This window comes from Vulpes lagopus, chromosome 6 (genome assembly GCF_018345385.1).
Source record: "Vulpes lagopus strain Blue_001 chromosome 6, ASM1834538v1, whole genome shotgun sequence".
NCBI classification, from domain to species: Eukaryota; Metazoa; Chordata; class Mammalia; order Carnivora; family Canidae; genus Vulpes; species Vulpes lagopus.
The window spans coordinates 35,471,537-35,489,953 of NC_054829.1; the positions used below are offsets into that span (position 1 = coordinate 35,471,537).

The following is an 18,417-nucleotide window of genomic DNA, read 5'->3' on the forward strand; positions in this document are numbered from 1 at the left end:
TTATGAAGCTGCATGGGTAAAAAGTGATGTTAATCTATGGTCATATTTAAATCAGGTGTGTTTTTTGTTTTCATAACTCACCAGCTAGCCCAAGGTCTGTCTTACTAATCAAGGGTCACAGAGACAGAGAGAGACACATCGAGAATAAGGGACAGTGACAGTTTGGGCGTTTTCCTGTTTATTTATAGTGATTTCAAATAAGAACACAAGTGCTGGAGATGTACATCAGAAGCCTCGAGTACTTTGTGTGTTTTTTAATTCAATATTTAAGAGGTTTAATTTTTCTTTAACGTTAGTTGATTTAGCAAATGTTAAAATATATGAGTCCTCAAAAAAGCCCCATGTTGGTTACTGTTTTATCAACTTGGGCACTTTGGTTCTTATAGAAAGTACTTAATTTAGCAGTTATAGTACCTTTTTAGGATTGAGGAGCCAAAGTCCCTGCACAATGAAATGTGGCAAAAAACCTGGTATTGCGTGGCTAGCCTCTCTTTGGGGCATGCGGCCTTGACTGCAAACACCAGCCAGTTCGAGGGCCCACTCTGTATTTCTACACAGTAAGCACTATGACTACTGCAGTGTTTACACCTCTATTTTTGGATTCTAAGATTTTAATATCAACAATCTTCACTTTTGGATTCACTGTTACATTTCCAATTTTGGAGACAGTGTAATATAGTTGTCTCTGTGTGTGAAATACCATTTCCCTGTGATGATTTTGTGTGAGGCTATCAGACTCTAGAGAGAATTAATTTAACAGTTATTGCCACCACTACAGCAGGTAAAAAAGTTCTTCTTATTTTGACCAAAGTTTATTTTTTATTTATTTTTATTTTTTATTTTATTATTATTATTATTTTTTGACCAAAGTTTAGTCTTGCAATAGAAGCCTAATGATAGTGGAAGGTTCATGGTTAAGACTTGTGAGCAATAAGGCGAGAGGCAGTGATGGGTCTAGATTACAGAGTTCTTGGCAAGTGAAGCAGAGGAGACTTAAGGTTTTTGAACAGGAGATGAAATGTGAATGATACTTATTTTTCTTTCTCTAGCCCCCACCTAGGAAGTCTGTACCTTTCTGCCAGCAGCTTTAAGGAGGTTTAAGGCTGGCAGATTTAACCCAGGATGGCTGATGGCAGAGGGCTCTTGTCCCAATGTAGTCAGATGGTGGCAAAGAAAGAGGAAATGGAGAATATATAAAGGAATACAAAAAAAAAAAAAAAAAAAAAGGAATGCCCCATTCTTATATTTTTCCCCTGTGCTTTTCAAAGAAAATTTGAAACCAGAGGACAAAAAATTATCTATAGTTTCGTTATTTAAATGCAGTCACTGTTCACATTTTAGCCAATTTTCTTCTAGTCTGTTTTTTTAAATGAGGCTTTCTCTTAAATTAAACAAGAATTCAGATATACTTAACTCACAACATAGATTTTTAAGAGCAGATCTTAGGCAGTGACTGTTCAGTGAGTTTAATAATTCTATGTACTCATATAGCCATAACCCCAGATTTAGAACATTGCCATCATTCAGGAAAATCTTTGTACTCTTTTCCTTTTTCTTCTTGTTAAATATTTTTTCTCAAATCTTACTATATATGGGATAAATATATCTCATATATATATATAAATTGTATTATCTTACTATATTACTTTATTACATAGTATATATAATTATATGATTTTAATTAAAAATTTTTTCTTTAGCATTGTGATGTAAACGTGCTTTCAATGTAATTAAATGAAGTGAAAAAACATTCTAATGGCTATCTAATATTCCATTATGAGGATATATGATTGTCTACTTAACTATTTTGGGACATTTAAGCTGTATCCAAATTTCCACTATTAAAAATAGCACCACCAGTAGCACCAAAGAGACATTGTGAAGGCATAAATAAAATGACTTAAAGCAGATTCAGGAGAGGAAGAGTTAAAGTTCTAAAGGCTTAGAATGATGAAGGTGAGAAGAGAATTCTAAAGGGAAGTGGAGGTCAATGAGGATGAGATTGGTTTTGACTAGATTGAATTTGAGATCTAGGGAGATGTCAGAACTGCTCTGTTTATAACTGGAAAAAGTGAAATTAAGGACATCCTAGTGCCCTGGAAACAGAAGTCCTAGTAGAAGTGAGGACAGAAAAGTGATTATAGAGAAGAACATTGTGCCATGGGTTCAGTTTTATGCTACCTTGAATTCTAATGCTGATTTTTTTTTTTGGGTGGGGATTTGTGTTGTTCATTAGGTGAAATGATGACTTTCAGGCATTTGTGTGACTTGTATATTCATGATCTCAAGATCCAGAATATGCTTTCTTTTCTATTTTGCTTCACACTAAGACCTATTAATGTGGTTGGTGTTAATTCTGAGAAAGAAAACTGGTGGTGGTATCACTTTACCTTGCCTAAGGTTAGAGCAGCTGCCATTTGGTTTTCTTGCAGTTCTACTGGATTCTTTCCCATTAAAAGGGATTGACATGTTCACATAAGAAAATTAAATTACTTGAGTTAGTAGAAATTAACTGGAGAATGGAAAATATAATTTAATAGGAAATAATTGCTAACTTTTGAGTGAATAATGGGAATTGAATACATGCATTTATATATTTGCTTCCTTTGCCTCCTGAAATCAGACAAAAATTACTGAAAATAAGTAAAACCCAGAAGAACAAAGCAAAATGGAGAGGAGATCTCAGAATCAACATTTTGGAAACTAGAAAGCAAATGAACTGGTGGTCACTATGTTGGCAGATGAGAAAAAGCTGGAAGCAGCAGCAGGGAATATCCGGAAGTAGCCAATCCACATCACATTAACTGCAGGAAGGTTCAAAGATGCCTTTCATACTAAAGCTGCATGGAGGCAAAAAGAGGAGACTTGGTGGAAAGTCTGTGTAAGAAGTAGCTAGAACTTCCAATCTCACCTCACTCCCCCAAAACCAGGCAACAAAAGACTGAAGGTTTACTCTCAGCAGAGGCTACGCTGGAGGGAATCAGGATTGGGGACATTAGGTACTGCTGAGAGCAGCGGGTACTTTTCTAAATGTAGTGGAGCCCGTTGAATGGGAAGATCCTCGATCCTCTTGCCTGCCACTCAGTTCTCAGATCCCTTATGCTTTGGATTGAGAGATAGTTGATTCTTCTTTGGAGAATTAGACAAGCCCGAAAGAAAGACCTAAAGGCACCAATTAAAGGAGAATGGTTCGGGGTTGGTGGGAAGGAAATAGGCCAACCAGTCTCACCTCAGACAAGCCCCACTACTCAGTAACTCCAGTGCCACCTTCTCATCCAGAGCTCCCATTTAAAATATGCCTGGATATGGGACTGTGATAACGGCACAGATTTGCTTGCTTTGAAGTCTATCTCCCGACACTATCCTAACATTAATACTGTTAGTTTTTTATGATTTTGAACTTTATATGAAATGTACATGGAGGGGACTCAACTCATATGTCTTCCTGTTTCCTGTGCATCTTCAAACCCTTCCCATCTCTTTTCCTGCCCTTGTGGCATCTCTCATCTGATGGGCATGCAGTAGGTAAAAAACAGTACAACAGGGATCCCTGGGTGGCGCAACGGTTTGGCGCCTGCCTTTGGCCCAGGGCACGATCCTGGGGACCCGGGATCGAATCCCACATCAGGCTCCTGGTGCATGGAGCCTGCTTCTTCCTCAGCCTGTGTCTCTGCCTCTCTCTCTCTCTCTCTGTGACTATCATAAATTAAAAAAAATAAAAATAAAAAATAAAAAAAAACAGTACAACAAAAGGCAGAGTACTTTCTTTAATTTTTACCCCTTTTGTCTCCTTATAACTGTTGACGTATTCCACAAAACTACTTGTTTTTACTTTGATCTGTATTCAAATTCTGTTGCTTCTGTGTTCTTGATCTCTTATGGACAGATTCCTTTCTTCCATACAGTTGTCAGTGTGTTCTAATCTTTCTAGAAACTGAAAGTCTAGGGCAGCCTGAGTGGCTCAGAGGTTTAGCGCTGCCTTCAGCCCAGGCTGTGATCCTGGAGACCCGGGATCGAGTCCCACCTTGGGCTCCCTGTATGGAGCCTGCTTCTCCCTCTGCCTGTATCTCTGCCTCTTTCTCTCTCTCTGATCTCTCATGAATAAATAAATAAAATCTTAAAAAAAAAAAAAAAAGAAACTGAAAGTCTAAAGGGATCAAATTATTTTCAGAAACAGTGTCTGTTAAATACATTTATACCAACTGATGATAACAGTTATCAGCTAAACCAACAGCAGCAGCAGTAACAATGAAAACAGATTTTTTTAGTCTATATAAATCTAATGATGTGTATACCTAGTAGATTTTGAAAGAAATACTTGCTAACGGAAACATAAGTAACAATGACATCTTTGTGAGTTAGGAAAATAGTACATGCCCCCCCCCCCCCATTTCTATTACTTTAATCTTGTCTTTTGAATTTGGCTTCATATTTGAAGATTCTAGTTGGATAATATAAGTTTTTAAACTTCCTTTTTGTTTGATAGTGCCTTTCTCCAACTGACTGTTAAGCTTCTTTTATCATTTTTAAGATGTTCCCTCTGCTTCATTTCAGAAATCAGGTTTCATAGAATAGTTACTGTGTCCTAGAAAGCCCTGGTAATACAGATTAAAGGTATGACTATGAATGTGTAACAGTAAGGTTGAAATCATTGACTTTAGAAATCTTTTAAGTCCTCTTCTAGATTTCCGGGTGTTGTAAAACAAATCTAACAGCCATCACAAGGGCATGTTTCTTAGCCACATGTAAACAGAGTATGCTGTCTTTGTTTCTGGTTCTCTGACTGCTTTCTCTTAAGTGTAGAGCTTTGTCCACAAAGGTGGTTTATGATAAAAATGTGGACACTCTTGGTGGAGTGGCTTGACCACACCTACGTATCCTGGAGTGTTTGTCCCTCGTATGTTGCTGAGACCTCTCTTCTTGTGGCAAACAAGAGCACTGCAGAGATTATTTTGGCTCAAGGAATTGTATTTATCTCAAGTGAATGTGTTTGTAATAATAACTTATGGAAATTCTTGCGTGGAATTTTTAATTACATTGATGATATTACAGAGTAATGACAGTCATGTATTTGATATGTTAGAGAATAAAGGTAGACATGCAGTGGGGGACTCATAAGAAGTCATACTGGTTTAATTAAATTTTTTTCTTTAGATTTAGTGCTGAGGACATGTCTTTATGTTAGAATAGGCTATTTTAATGGTTTCACAAGTTCAGATAACTTTTAAACAGCTGTGTTCGTTCACATTGATGGAGGTTTAAAAAGAGACTTTGTATCTAGTCTGGAGTTGAAACTACAGTAAATTTATGGTAATTAAAAGATACGGTTTTGCTTTAGAAACAACTGATTGAACAAATTGCCAGTTAATTAAATTAAGTGCTAATTGAAAGTTTGAAAAATTTGCCATTTGTTTCCTAATCAAAGTCCCAGCTTAGAAGATACATATCTGTTCTGATTCTAAGTTTCTTGAGCATAATTACAAATGCTTTGAGATTTTTCTCCTTGATTTTATATATCAATAATTATTTATAATTATTTTAAAAGGGATTGAGAGTCAGGTTTGAAAGGTTATCACTGGGATTATTAAGAATTCTTATATTTGGTGTTACCAAAGGTAACTTGACATTATGTGTATGTTTATCATATATTACTTTTATGTTCTAAACATAAATAGTATAGCAAGATATTTAGGCAAATTCTGTTAGAATTTTAGTTCTGATTCTTAGATTTGAATATTTAATACAAATTCTGGTATGTTTGGAAATAGTCTTCTCTGTTCAAATGTCTGATTTAGAGATTTAAAGTAACTTTTGCTTACTTTAATATGTTTTATAATATTTAAATGCATTTTTGGGAGCTAACACAAAACACTATGAGAATAACGTATGATGACAGCTTCAACATTGCATTTACTGGGTACTCATGGTTCTAAATGCTTGATTAAATAATTTTGTTTCTTTTCAATACATGATGGATTATAGAATGAGAGACTGAATGAATGAACTGGATGAAAAACTGATGGATATCATTGAAATTGCTACTTGAGGTCTTAATACAAATAGTGCTAGAGGAATAATGGTACTTTTTAATTTGCTTGAATGTTCTCTGTTTAACATCATTTATATTGTCCCTTTTTTGTTAGAAAATTTACTTTGTAGATGTAACCTCAAGGAAATTCATTTTATATCTATGATGTCAGCATTTTATATTTATAGACAATATACTTGCAGTATTGCTTAATGTATGAAATTCTAGTGTCACAGATAACAGAGGGAGAAATGTTCTTGAGGTCAACTAGTGCACACTTTATCCAAGAAAAGTGATACTTACTCATCTAGAAAATAGTATTATAAATCACTGAAAAGATTATTATTTACAGTATGCTTTGTTATACTGTAGTTAAAAGTGGTTCCCTGAGAACTACACACGCCTTAAATACTAACAGTGCTAACATATATAACTAAGAGGAATTGAAAGTATTCATTAGTTGTTTTTAATAACTCATTATATTGTTCTTACCTTTGTTTTGTTTTTTTTTGTTAATCTTTACAGATATTTGGTGAGTAGCTACTAGGCACTAGCCACCTTCTGTTCCTTTGTAATGTGCTAGTCATTTTCCTTAAACAACAGCAGCAAAATGCCAACCAAAATCATAGTGTAAAATTAGTAGTTTCTATGGAGATAAAGAGATTGGGGTAAGGGAGGGGCTTTTTTGTTTTAGTCACTTAAATAACTCTTAGATTAAATAAGAGAACTTAAACAACTCTATAGATTTATTTATTTATTTATTTGTTTGTTTGTTTATTTATTTATTTATTCATGAGATACAGAGAGAGAAAGAGAGAGAGAGAGAGAAAGAGAAGCAGGCTCCATGCAGGGAGCCCGATGTGGGACTCCATCCTGGGTCTGCAGGGATCAGGCCCTGGACTGAAGGTGGCGCTAAACCGCTGAGCCACGTGGGCTGCCCTAAAAATATATTAATAGTTGTGGAGTGCCTGGGTGGCTCAGTCAGTTAAATGTATCACTTCGGCTCAGGTCATGATCCCAGGGTCCTTGGATCAAGCCCCAGGTTGGGCTCCCTGCTCAGTGGGGAGTCTGCCTTTCCTTCTCCCCTTCCGCCTCCCCCTGCTTATGCCTGCGTGTGCCCTGGCATGGTCTCTCAAATAAATAAACAAAATCTTTTAATAATGCATTAATAGTTGTATTTTGATATTGTAAGTCGGATAATAGTAAGTTGTTTGTTTAATCAAAACCTGACTAAAATATGCCTAAACACTTCTTCCCCTTTACTTATGGGGCCTTATACTTGGGATCTGGTTAAGCTGTCTTTCTCACTTGGCCAAGGCCTTGAAATTTATTCTTTTTTTGCACCATAATTCACAGTAATCAGCGGTAAACCAAAAAGCTGAAAAAATAAGAGAGCAGCTGGTCCCTTGGGTTCCTGGCCTTGCCTGAGATGGTGCTGTGGTTCCATGTCACAACTAACTTGTAACCAGAAGAGGTTCTTAATATTAGTGTTATTTTAGAGTTGTCAGTTTTAGCAAATAAAAATACAGGGTACATGGTTAAATTTGAATTTCAGATAAATAATTTTTAAAGTCTAACTATATCCCATGCAAGATGTGGGACATACTTGAACTAAAAATTATTTGTTGATGTGCAATTCAGATTTAATTGGTGTCCTGTATTTTATCTGGCAATCTGGCAACTCTTGCTATTTCTTTTTTTTTTTTTTTTTATATGAAGGTGTGAGGCATTCAGAAATTAGTAAGGAGTAGTTGAGGGGCTCAGAATCTAATTGGGGGGGGGGGATGGAGCAGAAGGGATGTGGGGAATAGGAACCAGAGGGAAACCTAGACAGTAATCAAGATGATTTGAAAGTGGAGGTCTGGGGATGGAGTGGGGATGAAGAGACTGTTCTATTTTTCTTCTGATGCTGAGCAGGTTCATCATAGTTCTGAATTCTCTCAGGTAGGAAAACAATGTCCATGGGTGTCATTGAAGGCCACTGGCCAGTAATGTAGGAGGAAGGTGATGGGAAAGGAGAGATGAGACAAAGAGAGGGTTAAAAACTGATAAAAAAAAATGTGGTAGGGGAATCAGAGGAGAAAGACAAAAATATCAGGTCCGTGCATAGCCTTCATGATGGCATGGAGGTGGTGTGCCAGAGAAAGGATCCTGAGAACAAACCTTCCATGCATATCATGGTCCTTCATTACCTTGAAAAACTCAGAAACTCTTTGGACTTTCCTTATTTATAAGAAGAGGGAGTTGGATAACAGAGTCTCTCTAATATGATCTGATTGTAGAAGCCACCCAGTAGAATCCTTAATCCTAAATTTTCTATCTTTGAGGAGGGGTTATTTAGATTTTAACATCTGTTCCTCCTGTTCCCTCAGCCTTGCTTTCTGTCCTTATAGCCACTTTCTGGAGGCCAGCCCAGTGCCTTCAAACCTTTAGTTTGATTCCAGTATTCAGTGTTTGTTGTAATGCCTTTGGGATGAAAATGAATCAGACTACCTCAAAGACACTTATTAAACTTCTTTGCCTTTGCATTGACACTAGTGTAGATGAAAATAAAACAGTTGAAAAACAAATAAAATAAAAATATAAAAATACATCTCTGCAGTCTACTTAAAAAAATTCTTTTGTTCATTTTGGATAATCTGTTTAGGACTAGAGCCTCATTTATTTAAATATAGAGACAGTTTTTGTGACTTTAGAAATACCTTGGTGCATTTTAATCTAGCCACATAGACTGCAAAACTGCTTTGTGGTGGGGATTGATGTTGGTGGCTACTTATAGTTATGATATATTTGCATTAGCATACAGCTGCTATTAACCTATTTAGTAATACTACCTATTTAATAATCCCTTTAAAAAAATCCCTTTAAAACCTGGGCTATAGGGGTTCCTGTGCCTCAGTTTGTTGAGCATCTGCCTTTGGTTCAGGTCATGATCCCAGGGTCCTGGATTGAGCCCTGCATGTCAGGTTCCCTGCCCAGCAGGGAGGCTGCTTCTCCTATGCCCCTTGCCCTCTCCCCTGCTCATGCTTGTGCTCTCTCTCTCTCTCACACACAAATAAATAAATAAAAGCTTAAACAAAAAAAAAACCTGGACTATAAATCAGAAGTGGTAGCCAGTGATAAAGATTTAATGGAAGCAAATCTACCAGTTTGGATAGTGATTTTAGCCATTTTAAGATCTTGGGAATCTTTTGAAAATCTGCCCAACACAACTGAATCTTTTACCAAATTGGACACACACATAAAAAATGTTGTAGCAAAGTCAGAGGATTTGGAGGACTGCTCCCACCCCCCCAAATCCATGGATAACAGAGTTTTAAATTCATGATTTTGGAGCTCAATTGTGTAGTTAAACTGACCCATTAATTCTTTCATCTATCCATTCATGAGGTAGGCTCTAGGCATTGTAGGAAGCTCTGATTTTTGACTCTCCTGACAGTAATAATCTTATTATTATTTTTTTTTTATTTTTTTTTCAGTAATAATCTTATTATTATTTTTTTTTTATTTTTTTTTCAGTAATAATCTTATTCAAACAAATTCAAGAGCCCATTTTCATATTGAAATTAAATGCATAATTTATATACTGTATGTCTCTAACTTACAACTTACACTCTTTATAGATTTAGGACTTAACTTTGTGAGCCTCAAGAGAAATAACAGCAACTACTAGTTTATCATCCATATTCCTTTTACTTACTACAGCTCTTAAAAATTTCTCTTTAGTTACCCATTTCCATCCCTTATAGTTACAGTCACATCATTTTCAGCTGTCTTTCCCCCTAAGTCTTTATTCATAAACATTTCTTTGTGCTTTTGTATAGCCATCATCTTTAATGCTGCACAATACTAAGTTGATGAACTTCTTGAATGTTGGATTTAAAGGTTATTTCCAATTTTACACTTTTTGGAGAATGTTGCAAATGACTACTTTAAGTAGTTTTTCAGACTTGTGTTGGATTAGTGTTTTAGAATAGATTCTCAAGGATGGAGCAATGATTCATTCACTCATGACATTTTTATTGAGCACCTAATATGTACCTGGCTGGATCAAAAAGCTTGGCCATTTCCATGACACTTGATATGCTTTGACAGTCTTTCCATATTTGCTAGAAAACTACTTAACCAGTTGAGTCAGCTCTTCATTGTCTAGCCCAATAGATTTGTGCTTCCTCGTTGCTCATCTGGTGAATATTTAGAAGTAAGCTAAGTAAAGCATTATAAGGAAGGCATATCTGAAGAAATGGCAATATGTGGCTAAGTGAGAAGTGCATGCCTTTAGAACTACTTGCTGTTTGGATTATTTACACAACTTGACATTCTTTTGATGTGGCAATTGAGAGAGGAAACCTTGACTAAATCAGAGGTTTAGAATATTGTACAGAGTTAAACATCTTAGTTAAATAACCTAGATTTATTTAAATCAGTCAGAAAACTGTAACTTGAAGTTTTTAAAAAGCAAAACCAAAATATACTGTTTTGTAAATGTGTCCAAATTTTAATTTTGTGAACGTTTATTGGATGTCTCATATGGTGCTAGGGAAGCAAATGTGAATGTGATGTTGCATATTCTTGATTAGTGGGGAAAGACAGACAAATATGTGAACAAATAATTGCTGCAGCACTTGTTGGCACTGAAAGAGAGTTTATACAACCAAGAGGATAAGGGAGCAGAAGTTTCCATGTCTTTTTTATGCAGAATTTTTTTTTTTTTTTTTTTTTTACTATACAGAAGTATCCCCTCCTTTTTTATTAAATGGTTTACTTTTATATCTTGGGAGAGGAAAACAAATTGTTAAGAGTACAGTATATACAGATAATTTAGTTGGAATGAACGAAAACAAGTAATTAAAAGACTTGTTCTTTTTTTTTTTTTAATTTTTTATTTATTTATGATAGTCACAGAGAGATAGAGAGAGAGTCAGAGACACAGGCAGAGGGAGAAGCAGGCTCCATGCACCGGGAGCCCGACGTGGGATTCGATCCCGGGTCTCCAGGATCGCACCTTGGGCCAAAGGCAGGCGCCAAACCGCTGCGCCACCCAGGGATCCCAAAAGACTTGTTCTTTTGCTTACAGTGTGGCTGGCTGGTTGACAAGAAGTCATTAGTTGATGGTTTTCTGGAAAGTCACTAGTTTCTTTGTAAACGGAATTTCTAATAATCATGGGAAAGGACAAAAATAACATACATGCCATTAGCCATGGCAAAAACATTCTCATATAATGATTTTTTCCCCCCAGTCATCTAAGTTAAAGTAGAGCAAAAGAAGTGGTCTACTGGGCAGCCCGGGTGGCTCAGCGGTTTAGCACCGCCTTCAGCCCAGGGCATGATCCTGGAGACCCAGGATCGAGTCCCACATCAGGCTCCCTGCATTGGAGCCTGCATCTCCCTCTGCCTGTGTCTCTGCCTCTCTCTCTCTTTCTCATAAATAAATAAAATCTTAAAAAAAAAAAAAAAGGTCTACCTACTTTTCTAGAACACTTGGTAGAGCCTGACAGCCTGGGTTCAGTTGTAACTGCTGGTTACTAAGGTTATATCTAAAGTTATACCTTAGATCTTTTTTTTTTTTTTTAAAGATTTTATTTATTTATTTATTTATTTATTTATTTATTTATTTATTTATTATTCGTTCGTTCATTCATCCATCCATCCATCCATCCATCCATCCATGAGAGACACACAGAGTCAGAGAGAAAGATAGAGGGAGAAACAGGCTCCCCGTGGGGAGCCCGATGTGGGACTTGATCCTGGGATCATGACCTGACCCGTAGGCAGACATTCAACCACTGAGCCACCCAGGTGCCCTGTTACCTTAGATCTTAACAACACCTGTATTTCCATTTCCTCAGTGATAAATTGGAGATGATGATAATACCCACTTCATAGGACTGTAGAATCCAACAGTTAGATACCGGTCTTTGCGTATCTTAGTCAATCTCAGAGTAGGATTTGCTGCAGTTTGACCTGTTTGTCTTTCTTCACATACTCTTCCCTCTTAGCTCCTGAGTTCCCAAACTAGTTCTTTTCTTTTCCTACCTCCTACTCCTTTTCATTTGTGTTGCTTGATGGTTCTTTTTGTGTCTGGTTTCTGAATGTTGGATGGTGTGGGTCCTTTCCTTTCTATTTACTCCTTTCCAAGGTGATCCATTAGTCTCATGGCTTTAAAATCATCTCTATGCCAAGGAGTCCTTATATGTCTCTAGTCCTGACCTGTCTAGCTTGAGGGCTCGATTCATCTATCTGATTACCTCCTAGATATTGTATCTCTAACACATTCCTGACTGGATCTTGACCTCCCCATCCAAACAAGTAAACAGTGCTTTCCCTTTCCCAGCCATCTCCATCTTGGGTAAGTGGCCTTACATCTATGACTCATCCTTGATTTTTACTTGTCTTCACCCCATATATTCAGGCCAGCAGCAGATACTACCTCTAAAGTGGATTTTGAATCAATCGACTTGTCTCCTCTGCCACCATCCCAGTCCAAGCCATCATCATTGCTTGCCACCTTCAAAGGCTTCTAACTGCCCCTTCTCTGTCTGTTCAATACAGAGAGCTGCCAGAACGATTTTTTAAAAAATTTTTTTTATTTTTTTACGATTTTTTTTTTTAAAGCAAAAATCAGGGGGCACCTACATGGCTCAGTGGTTGAGCATCTGCCTTTAGCTCAGGTCGTGATCCTGGGGCCCTGGGATTGAGTCCTGCATCGGGCTCCCCACAGGGAGTCTGCTTCTCCCTCTGCGTATGTCTCTGCCTCTCTCTGTGTCTCTCATGAATGAATAAATAAAATCTTTTAAAAAAATAAAGTAAAAATCAAATCCTGTCACATTTCTGTTTAAGATCAACTAATGGCTTCTCATTACACTTAAAATAAAATAAAATCTGCTTTTCATAGTTTATACATCTGGGCTCAGTTTCCATAGTGAGAAAAATGAGATACTTGTGAATTTAACTAAAATATTGGCTCCTGGAGGGCACAGGCTTTTCTTTGCTCTGTTCATTGTTAGTTTCCCAGTGTCTGGAATAGTATGTGAATATAATGAACATTTGATAAATATTTGTTAAATGAATAAACACAGGGTATATAGGACCCCGAAAGTCTTTCCTCTTTCAGAACAGCGTATATTATACTTTGTATTTTCTGCATTGTGTAGAAAGTCCAGCCAAGGTTTCTGGTTCAATTTCCTTTTTTTTTTTTTTAAGATTTTATTTATTTATTCATTATATATATATAGAGAGAGAGAGAGAGAGGGGCGGGGCAGAGACATAGGCAGAGGGAGAAGCAGGCTCCATGCAGGAGCCCGATGTGGGACTCGATCCCGGGACTCCAGGTTCATGCCCTGAGCCAAAGGCAGATGCTCAACTGCTGAGCCACCCAGGTGTCCTGGTTCAGTTTCCTTTCTTTTCCCTTCTTGTCTTCTACACATTTACCCCGTTTCCTGCCCCCACTCACTCCTCCCCCATTTTATTCTTCATATCTGAGGATATATTTGGGTCCTTGGAAGAGGATAGATGACTAAGTAGGACAAGAAACAGAAATTGAAAGGGAACCCTGAGAATAGTAGCAACCTCATTTTAAAAATGAACGTTTTCTGCAGAAATCTTGGAATATATGCAGAAATAGTAGAATAGAATAATGAGTCCTCATCTCTTTATTGCCCAATTTTAGCAGTTATCAACTCCTGGCCATTCTTTGAGCAACCAGTACTTAATCTGGAAATTGCCTATGGTAAAGGAATATACCTAATTAGTTGATAGAGATTTGTATCGCAATACATTTTATCCTGGGCATCATTACTTTTTTTTTAAGTTTTATTTATTTATTTTTAAGTAATCTCTACATCCAGTCTGGCTTGAATTCACGACCCCCAGATCAAGAATTGCATGGTCTTCCAGCTGAGTCAGCTAGGGACCCCAGTATTTTGTCAACCAACTAAGAACAGATTAGGTATAATTTCAAGCGTTTTAGGTTCAGAAATATCTTTTCTGATTTGCTTTCTCACAATGCCTAAAATTTTACCATCAGTTCAACTGTAAATTTGCAAATTGTGAATAAACCTGAGAAGGGAAATGCGTAAAACTCATTAGCAGTTATTTATATCTTAGTGTAAATTGGTTAATTAGAAGCATGCTTGATGGGTGAGTAACCAAGAACAGGCTTTGATGGGAGGTCTAAAATTAAAGGGACCTAGGGTGGGGATGGCCATATAAAGATGAGGACTGCTGTTCAAGAGGACAGGAGGAGCAGCTCTGCTGCTTTCTGTCTTTGCCTAGAGGTGGCCCTGGCCTCGGAGCCTGTAGAAAGAGGTCCCCATTCTAGTTTGGTGGTGTTCTTATTGTTTGTCATCTAGGTTACCTTCAGCTGGCTGCAAATCTTGTGTAAGGCTGCCCAAGAGGTGCTTCCAGCTAACTGTGCTGCTTGTTTATTTTTAGGTATCTTGCAATATATTCAGAACTCTCCCTCCTAGTGACAGCAATGAATTTGATCCAGAAGAAGATGAACCAACCCTTGAGGCATCGTGGCCACATTTACAGGTACCATTTAATCTGCCATTTGTTATAAAAGAAAGATCCATTAACTCATTGGCTGATTAGTATGGGAATTTCTTGAAGGCCTTTATTCACCCAGAAATCAAATTAAAATACATTAATGGAAAGCTAGAGAATGCTTTCTGTGTTTCTCTTTCTTGATAATTAGGATGCCCAAAGAATAAATACAGTGTAATGCTTTAGTATGAATCATCCCAGGTTGTGGTTCCAGCCAGCAGTTCTTTGCTCTTCTATTAGAGCTTCTATATGATCTTGTCTGCTGGAGCCTCCAGCAGGAACTGAACTATTTTCACGTTAATATTAGATATGATTAGGTCACAGAGTCTATATCTCATTTTCATCAGCAGGTACCCTGGGGACCTTGAATGCCTGTCATGAAGGTGACACGAATGTCACAAAGGTGACAACCACAAATGTGTTTCTGTAGTCTGCAAAGGCAAAAACAAATTGAAATAGTTATTTCAGAGTGTTGTAAGAAGAGCAACAGCTGTTAGAAAGCTTGTGTGAAGGCCAGTTTTGCTCTCTTGCACTGAGAAGGCCATGTTTTCTGGTCATATGCGTGTGCCAACAAATCGGGGCCATCCCTGCCATCTCCTTGCCAGCACTAGGCCCATCTGTACTGTATTTACTTATTCATACTGGTCATTTTCCATTTTTTCTTCCTGGCTGCTTGCGCTGCAGGCCAGCATTTCTCAAAGGAACAGAACAAGGAAATGTGTATGTAATGCTCCTCAGAGCTCTCTTTCCATTGAGTTAGAATGTCCTCAGAGACTGGATGACAACCAGCCAGAAGGGAAGAGGTGGTAGAAAGGGACAAGAACCTTAAACATTTTCATCCTGAGGCATCTTTGAAGTGTGTTTACGGCACACTGTGTTTTTTTTTTTTTTTTTTTTTTTTTTAACATTTCTAGTAGAGCTAAACTTTATTTCCATGTTTATTACATGTTTATCTTTGATGTTGGATACATATTAGAATTAACATACAACTTGGGAGAAAAGCTGGACATCCTCCACTGAATGGGTTAAAAAGGAATGTAAAACTACAAAATACTTGTTTAAGTGTTGAATTTCTAAATTATGGCAAACTAGTTGACTTTCTAAAGAGCAGAAAACTGTGCTGCAGTAAGATGAAGCCCAGAGATAGCCTAAAAGTTATTTTCCCCATGTCAGAATTTTTGACATCAATTTGCAACTTTCCCTGTCCTGCTTTGGCAACTCAAGGTTGCTACAGATATACATGTATGCTGTTTCTCCTAGTTATAGAGAGAGCTTTCTGGGCCTCTGTCTCCTCAGCTCTTACCCAGGCATATTATACATATGTATTCCTGCTGCCAATGCCAAGATTGAGTAAATTAGTTAAAACACTATGGCTGATTTCCTATTTTAGCTACTTGATTTTTTTTTTTTTTTTAAAGGTGTCAGACATGTTATCTGTAATCTAAGAAGTTTGGGAAATTATTTGTGCTTTTCATGTTACATCTCAGATTGTGACAAAATAAAAAACATAATTCTTTTGAATAGGTGGACTTCTTGTTGTGTCTTATGCCTCATGTTTGGCACCAGTTCATAAAACGTGGTGTAGTCTGGAAGGAATTTTAAAAACAAAACAAACAAGATAATCTCCTCAGGAAAATCCCACATCTCATGGTGGAAAAGACAGAAAGAAAACTGTCTTCAAAGTTTCAACTTGTCTTTTCTATATCTCAGAGACAGTAGACTACTCTTGCTATTTGCAAGAGCTTTTTTAATGCTCTAAGTCATGCTCACCAGAGATCTAAATTTCCCCTAAAGCGCAGTAAAGTTTAACTAAGTATTTCAATTAATCCTTCCTAAGTATAATGACCAAATCAGTTTCTAAAGCTATGAAACTAAATTCTGCCACCAGAAATCTTTAGCTCACACTGTGTCATTACTACAGGAGCATTAGCTATTAGTTCACTTGAAACTCTAAAACCAAAGCCACAGTGAGGAGTGATGATGAGACCTATACCCTTATGGGTGTAAAGTCACAGACTGTATTTCAGAATGAGCTGCCTTCATCTGTGTTGACACTCTTTTCAAGCCTGCTTTAACTTAGGGGGAAATATGATTTAGAAAGGAAATATGATTTAGACAAGATCAGGTAAAGGAAACCTACTCTCAAAATTCACAAATTAACCTTCATTTGTAATAAAGGTCAAGTCAGTAGGCATACTGTTTCTTTCACCAGCTACTCCTTTATGAAAGTCTTTGTACTCAAGATTCTTTTGTTTCTCTTAGGATTCTGACTCTATAAATTGGTTACCTTTCCATTTTCCACTGATAGGTGGTTTTAGTACTGATAAGAGCACTCAGTAAACATTCAAGAGATCTCCTTTTCTGTTTATGGCAGATCATTCATATTATAGTGAGTTATCACTAAATTTAACATTTTACTTTTTAATTGACCCAACAATCTATTTTTCTGACCAAAACAGCATTTTCTTAGACCTTCTCACTTTTTATTAACTCCAACATTAGCAGTATGCTAACTGCTTGTTCTGGAATATATTTTTATAAGGAAGCACAGTGTTTATTATCAAATATCTGATAAAGTACAGAACAACAAAATTGCATTGAGATGTGATTATTGGGTGGCAGGCTAGGTAGTGAATCTAGCCAGTTGAATGTTTCTTCACACTTCTTGTCTGACTTAAATTTGTGGCCCATATAGAACTGCTAACAAATCATGGATCTTTGGAGATATTTAAAAATAGAAAAAAGTTTGGGGCACCCAAGTGGCTCAGTTGGTTAAACATCTGACTCTTGATTTCGGCTCAGGTTATAGTCTTGGGGTCCTGAAATTGAGCCCATGTCTTGAGCTCTGTGCTCAGCGGGAATTGGCTAAAAGATTCTCTCCTTTTCCCTCTGCCGCTCCCCTGCTCTTACCCTCTCAAATAAATAAATCTTTTTTAAAAATAGAAAAAAAAATAAATCCACAAATTTTTAGTTTAAATATATCAAAAGTTCTACTGTATGTGTGTTATTTTATCTTGCCTATTATTTGTATTGATATCTTTTAAACTGGTATACCACAGTTACCATGGTTATTCCTTGTGTATTTTCTGTATTTGGGTCTGTATTTCCAGGGTATTTTTATTTTACAGGACTTCCATATACAATTGGGGGGTTGTTTTTAGTGCTTTACACTCGAGACTGAAGAATAGAGATGCTAAAGTCTTTTTTAATTCATGTTCTATAGAGAATTCACTTATGTGATCTTGAAAAGTGAATTTAGTCCTCAGTCTTTGTCATCGGTCTTTCTTTCCCTTTAGAAATTCAAGGGAAATTTTGATTCTGTGGTAAAAATCTGTCTTGTAAGCATAGAGAATATTTATGCTTATTAATAAGTGTATCTAAAGTGTTTCCAACAAACAGTTTTAAACCATAACTGCTTTCAAGGAACACCAGAGAGGAGAGAGCACTTTGCCAATCCTGCTAGAAAGCCTTGCCAGCCTACAAGTCAGGCCTGCAAGATGAGAATCTTTCTACTTTGTGGGAATTAAACCCCCTTTTATGTTGTTTGAATAAGGCTGACATTCTATTTGTAAAAGAAAGATTTGAAAAATTAGTGTATTGAAAAAAACAATTTTTCTAGAAGGTGTTGGGGGATCAGTCATATTAGTATGCCTACAAGTACAGCTTGAAAGGTTCAGATCATTGGGCGAGAAGTTATTCCGAATTCAGAGTTTCAAAGAGAAAAAGAGTTTCTCACTTTAAGTAAAATCCTAATGTGAATACCTAATTCAAGTGTTAAGTTAGAGTCTGAAGTTGAAAGGGTATGATGCATTTAGGTTAGTGATATCAGCAGACCCTTGGGG

General features: G+C 36.9%; 1 protein-coding gene across 3 annotated transcripts in view; it reads left to right on the forward strand.

The window, feature by feature from the left end:
* Window positions 1–18,417, forward strand: part of PPP2R5E (protein phosphatase 2 regulatory subunit B'epsilon) — a 146,803-nt gene that overhangs the window by 90,139 nt on the left and 38,247 nt on the right. For all 3 annotated transcript variants that reach the window (XM_041758523.1, XM_041758525.1, XM_041758524.1), the window contains exon 4: window positions 14,462–14,563. In XM_041758523.1, the coding sequence (XP_041614457.1) occupies window positions 14,462–14,563 (102 nt within the window). The remainder of the gene's footprint in view (window positions 1–14,461; window positions 14,564–18,417) is intronic.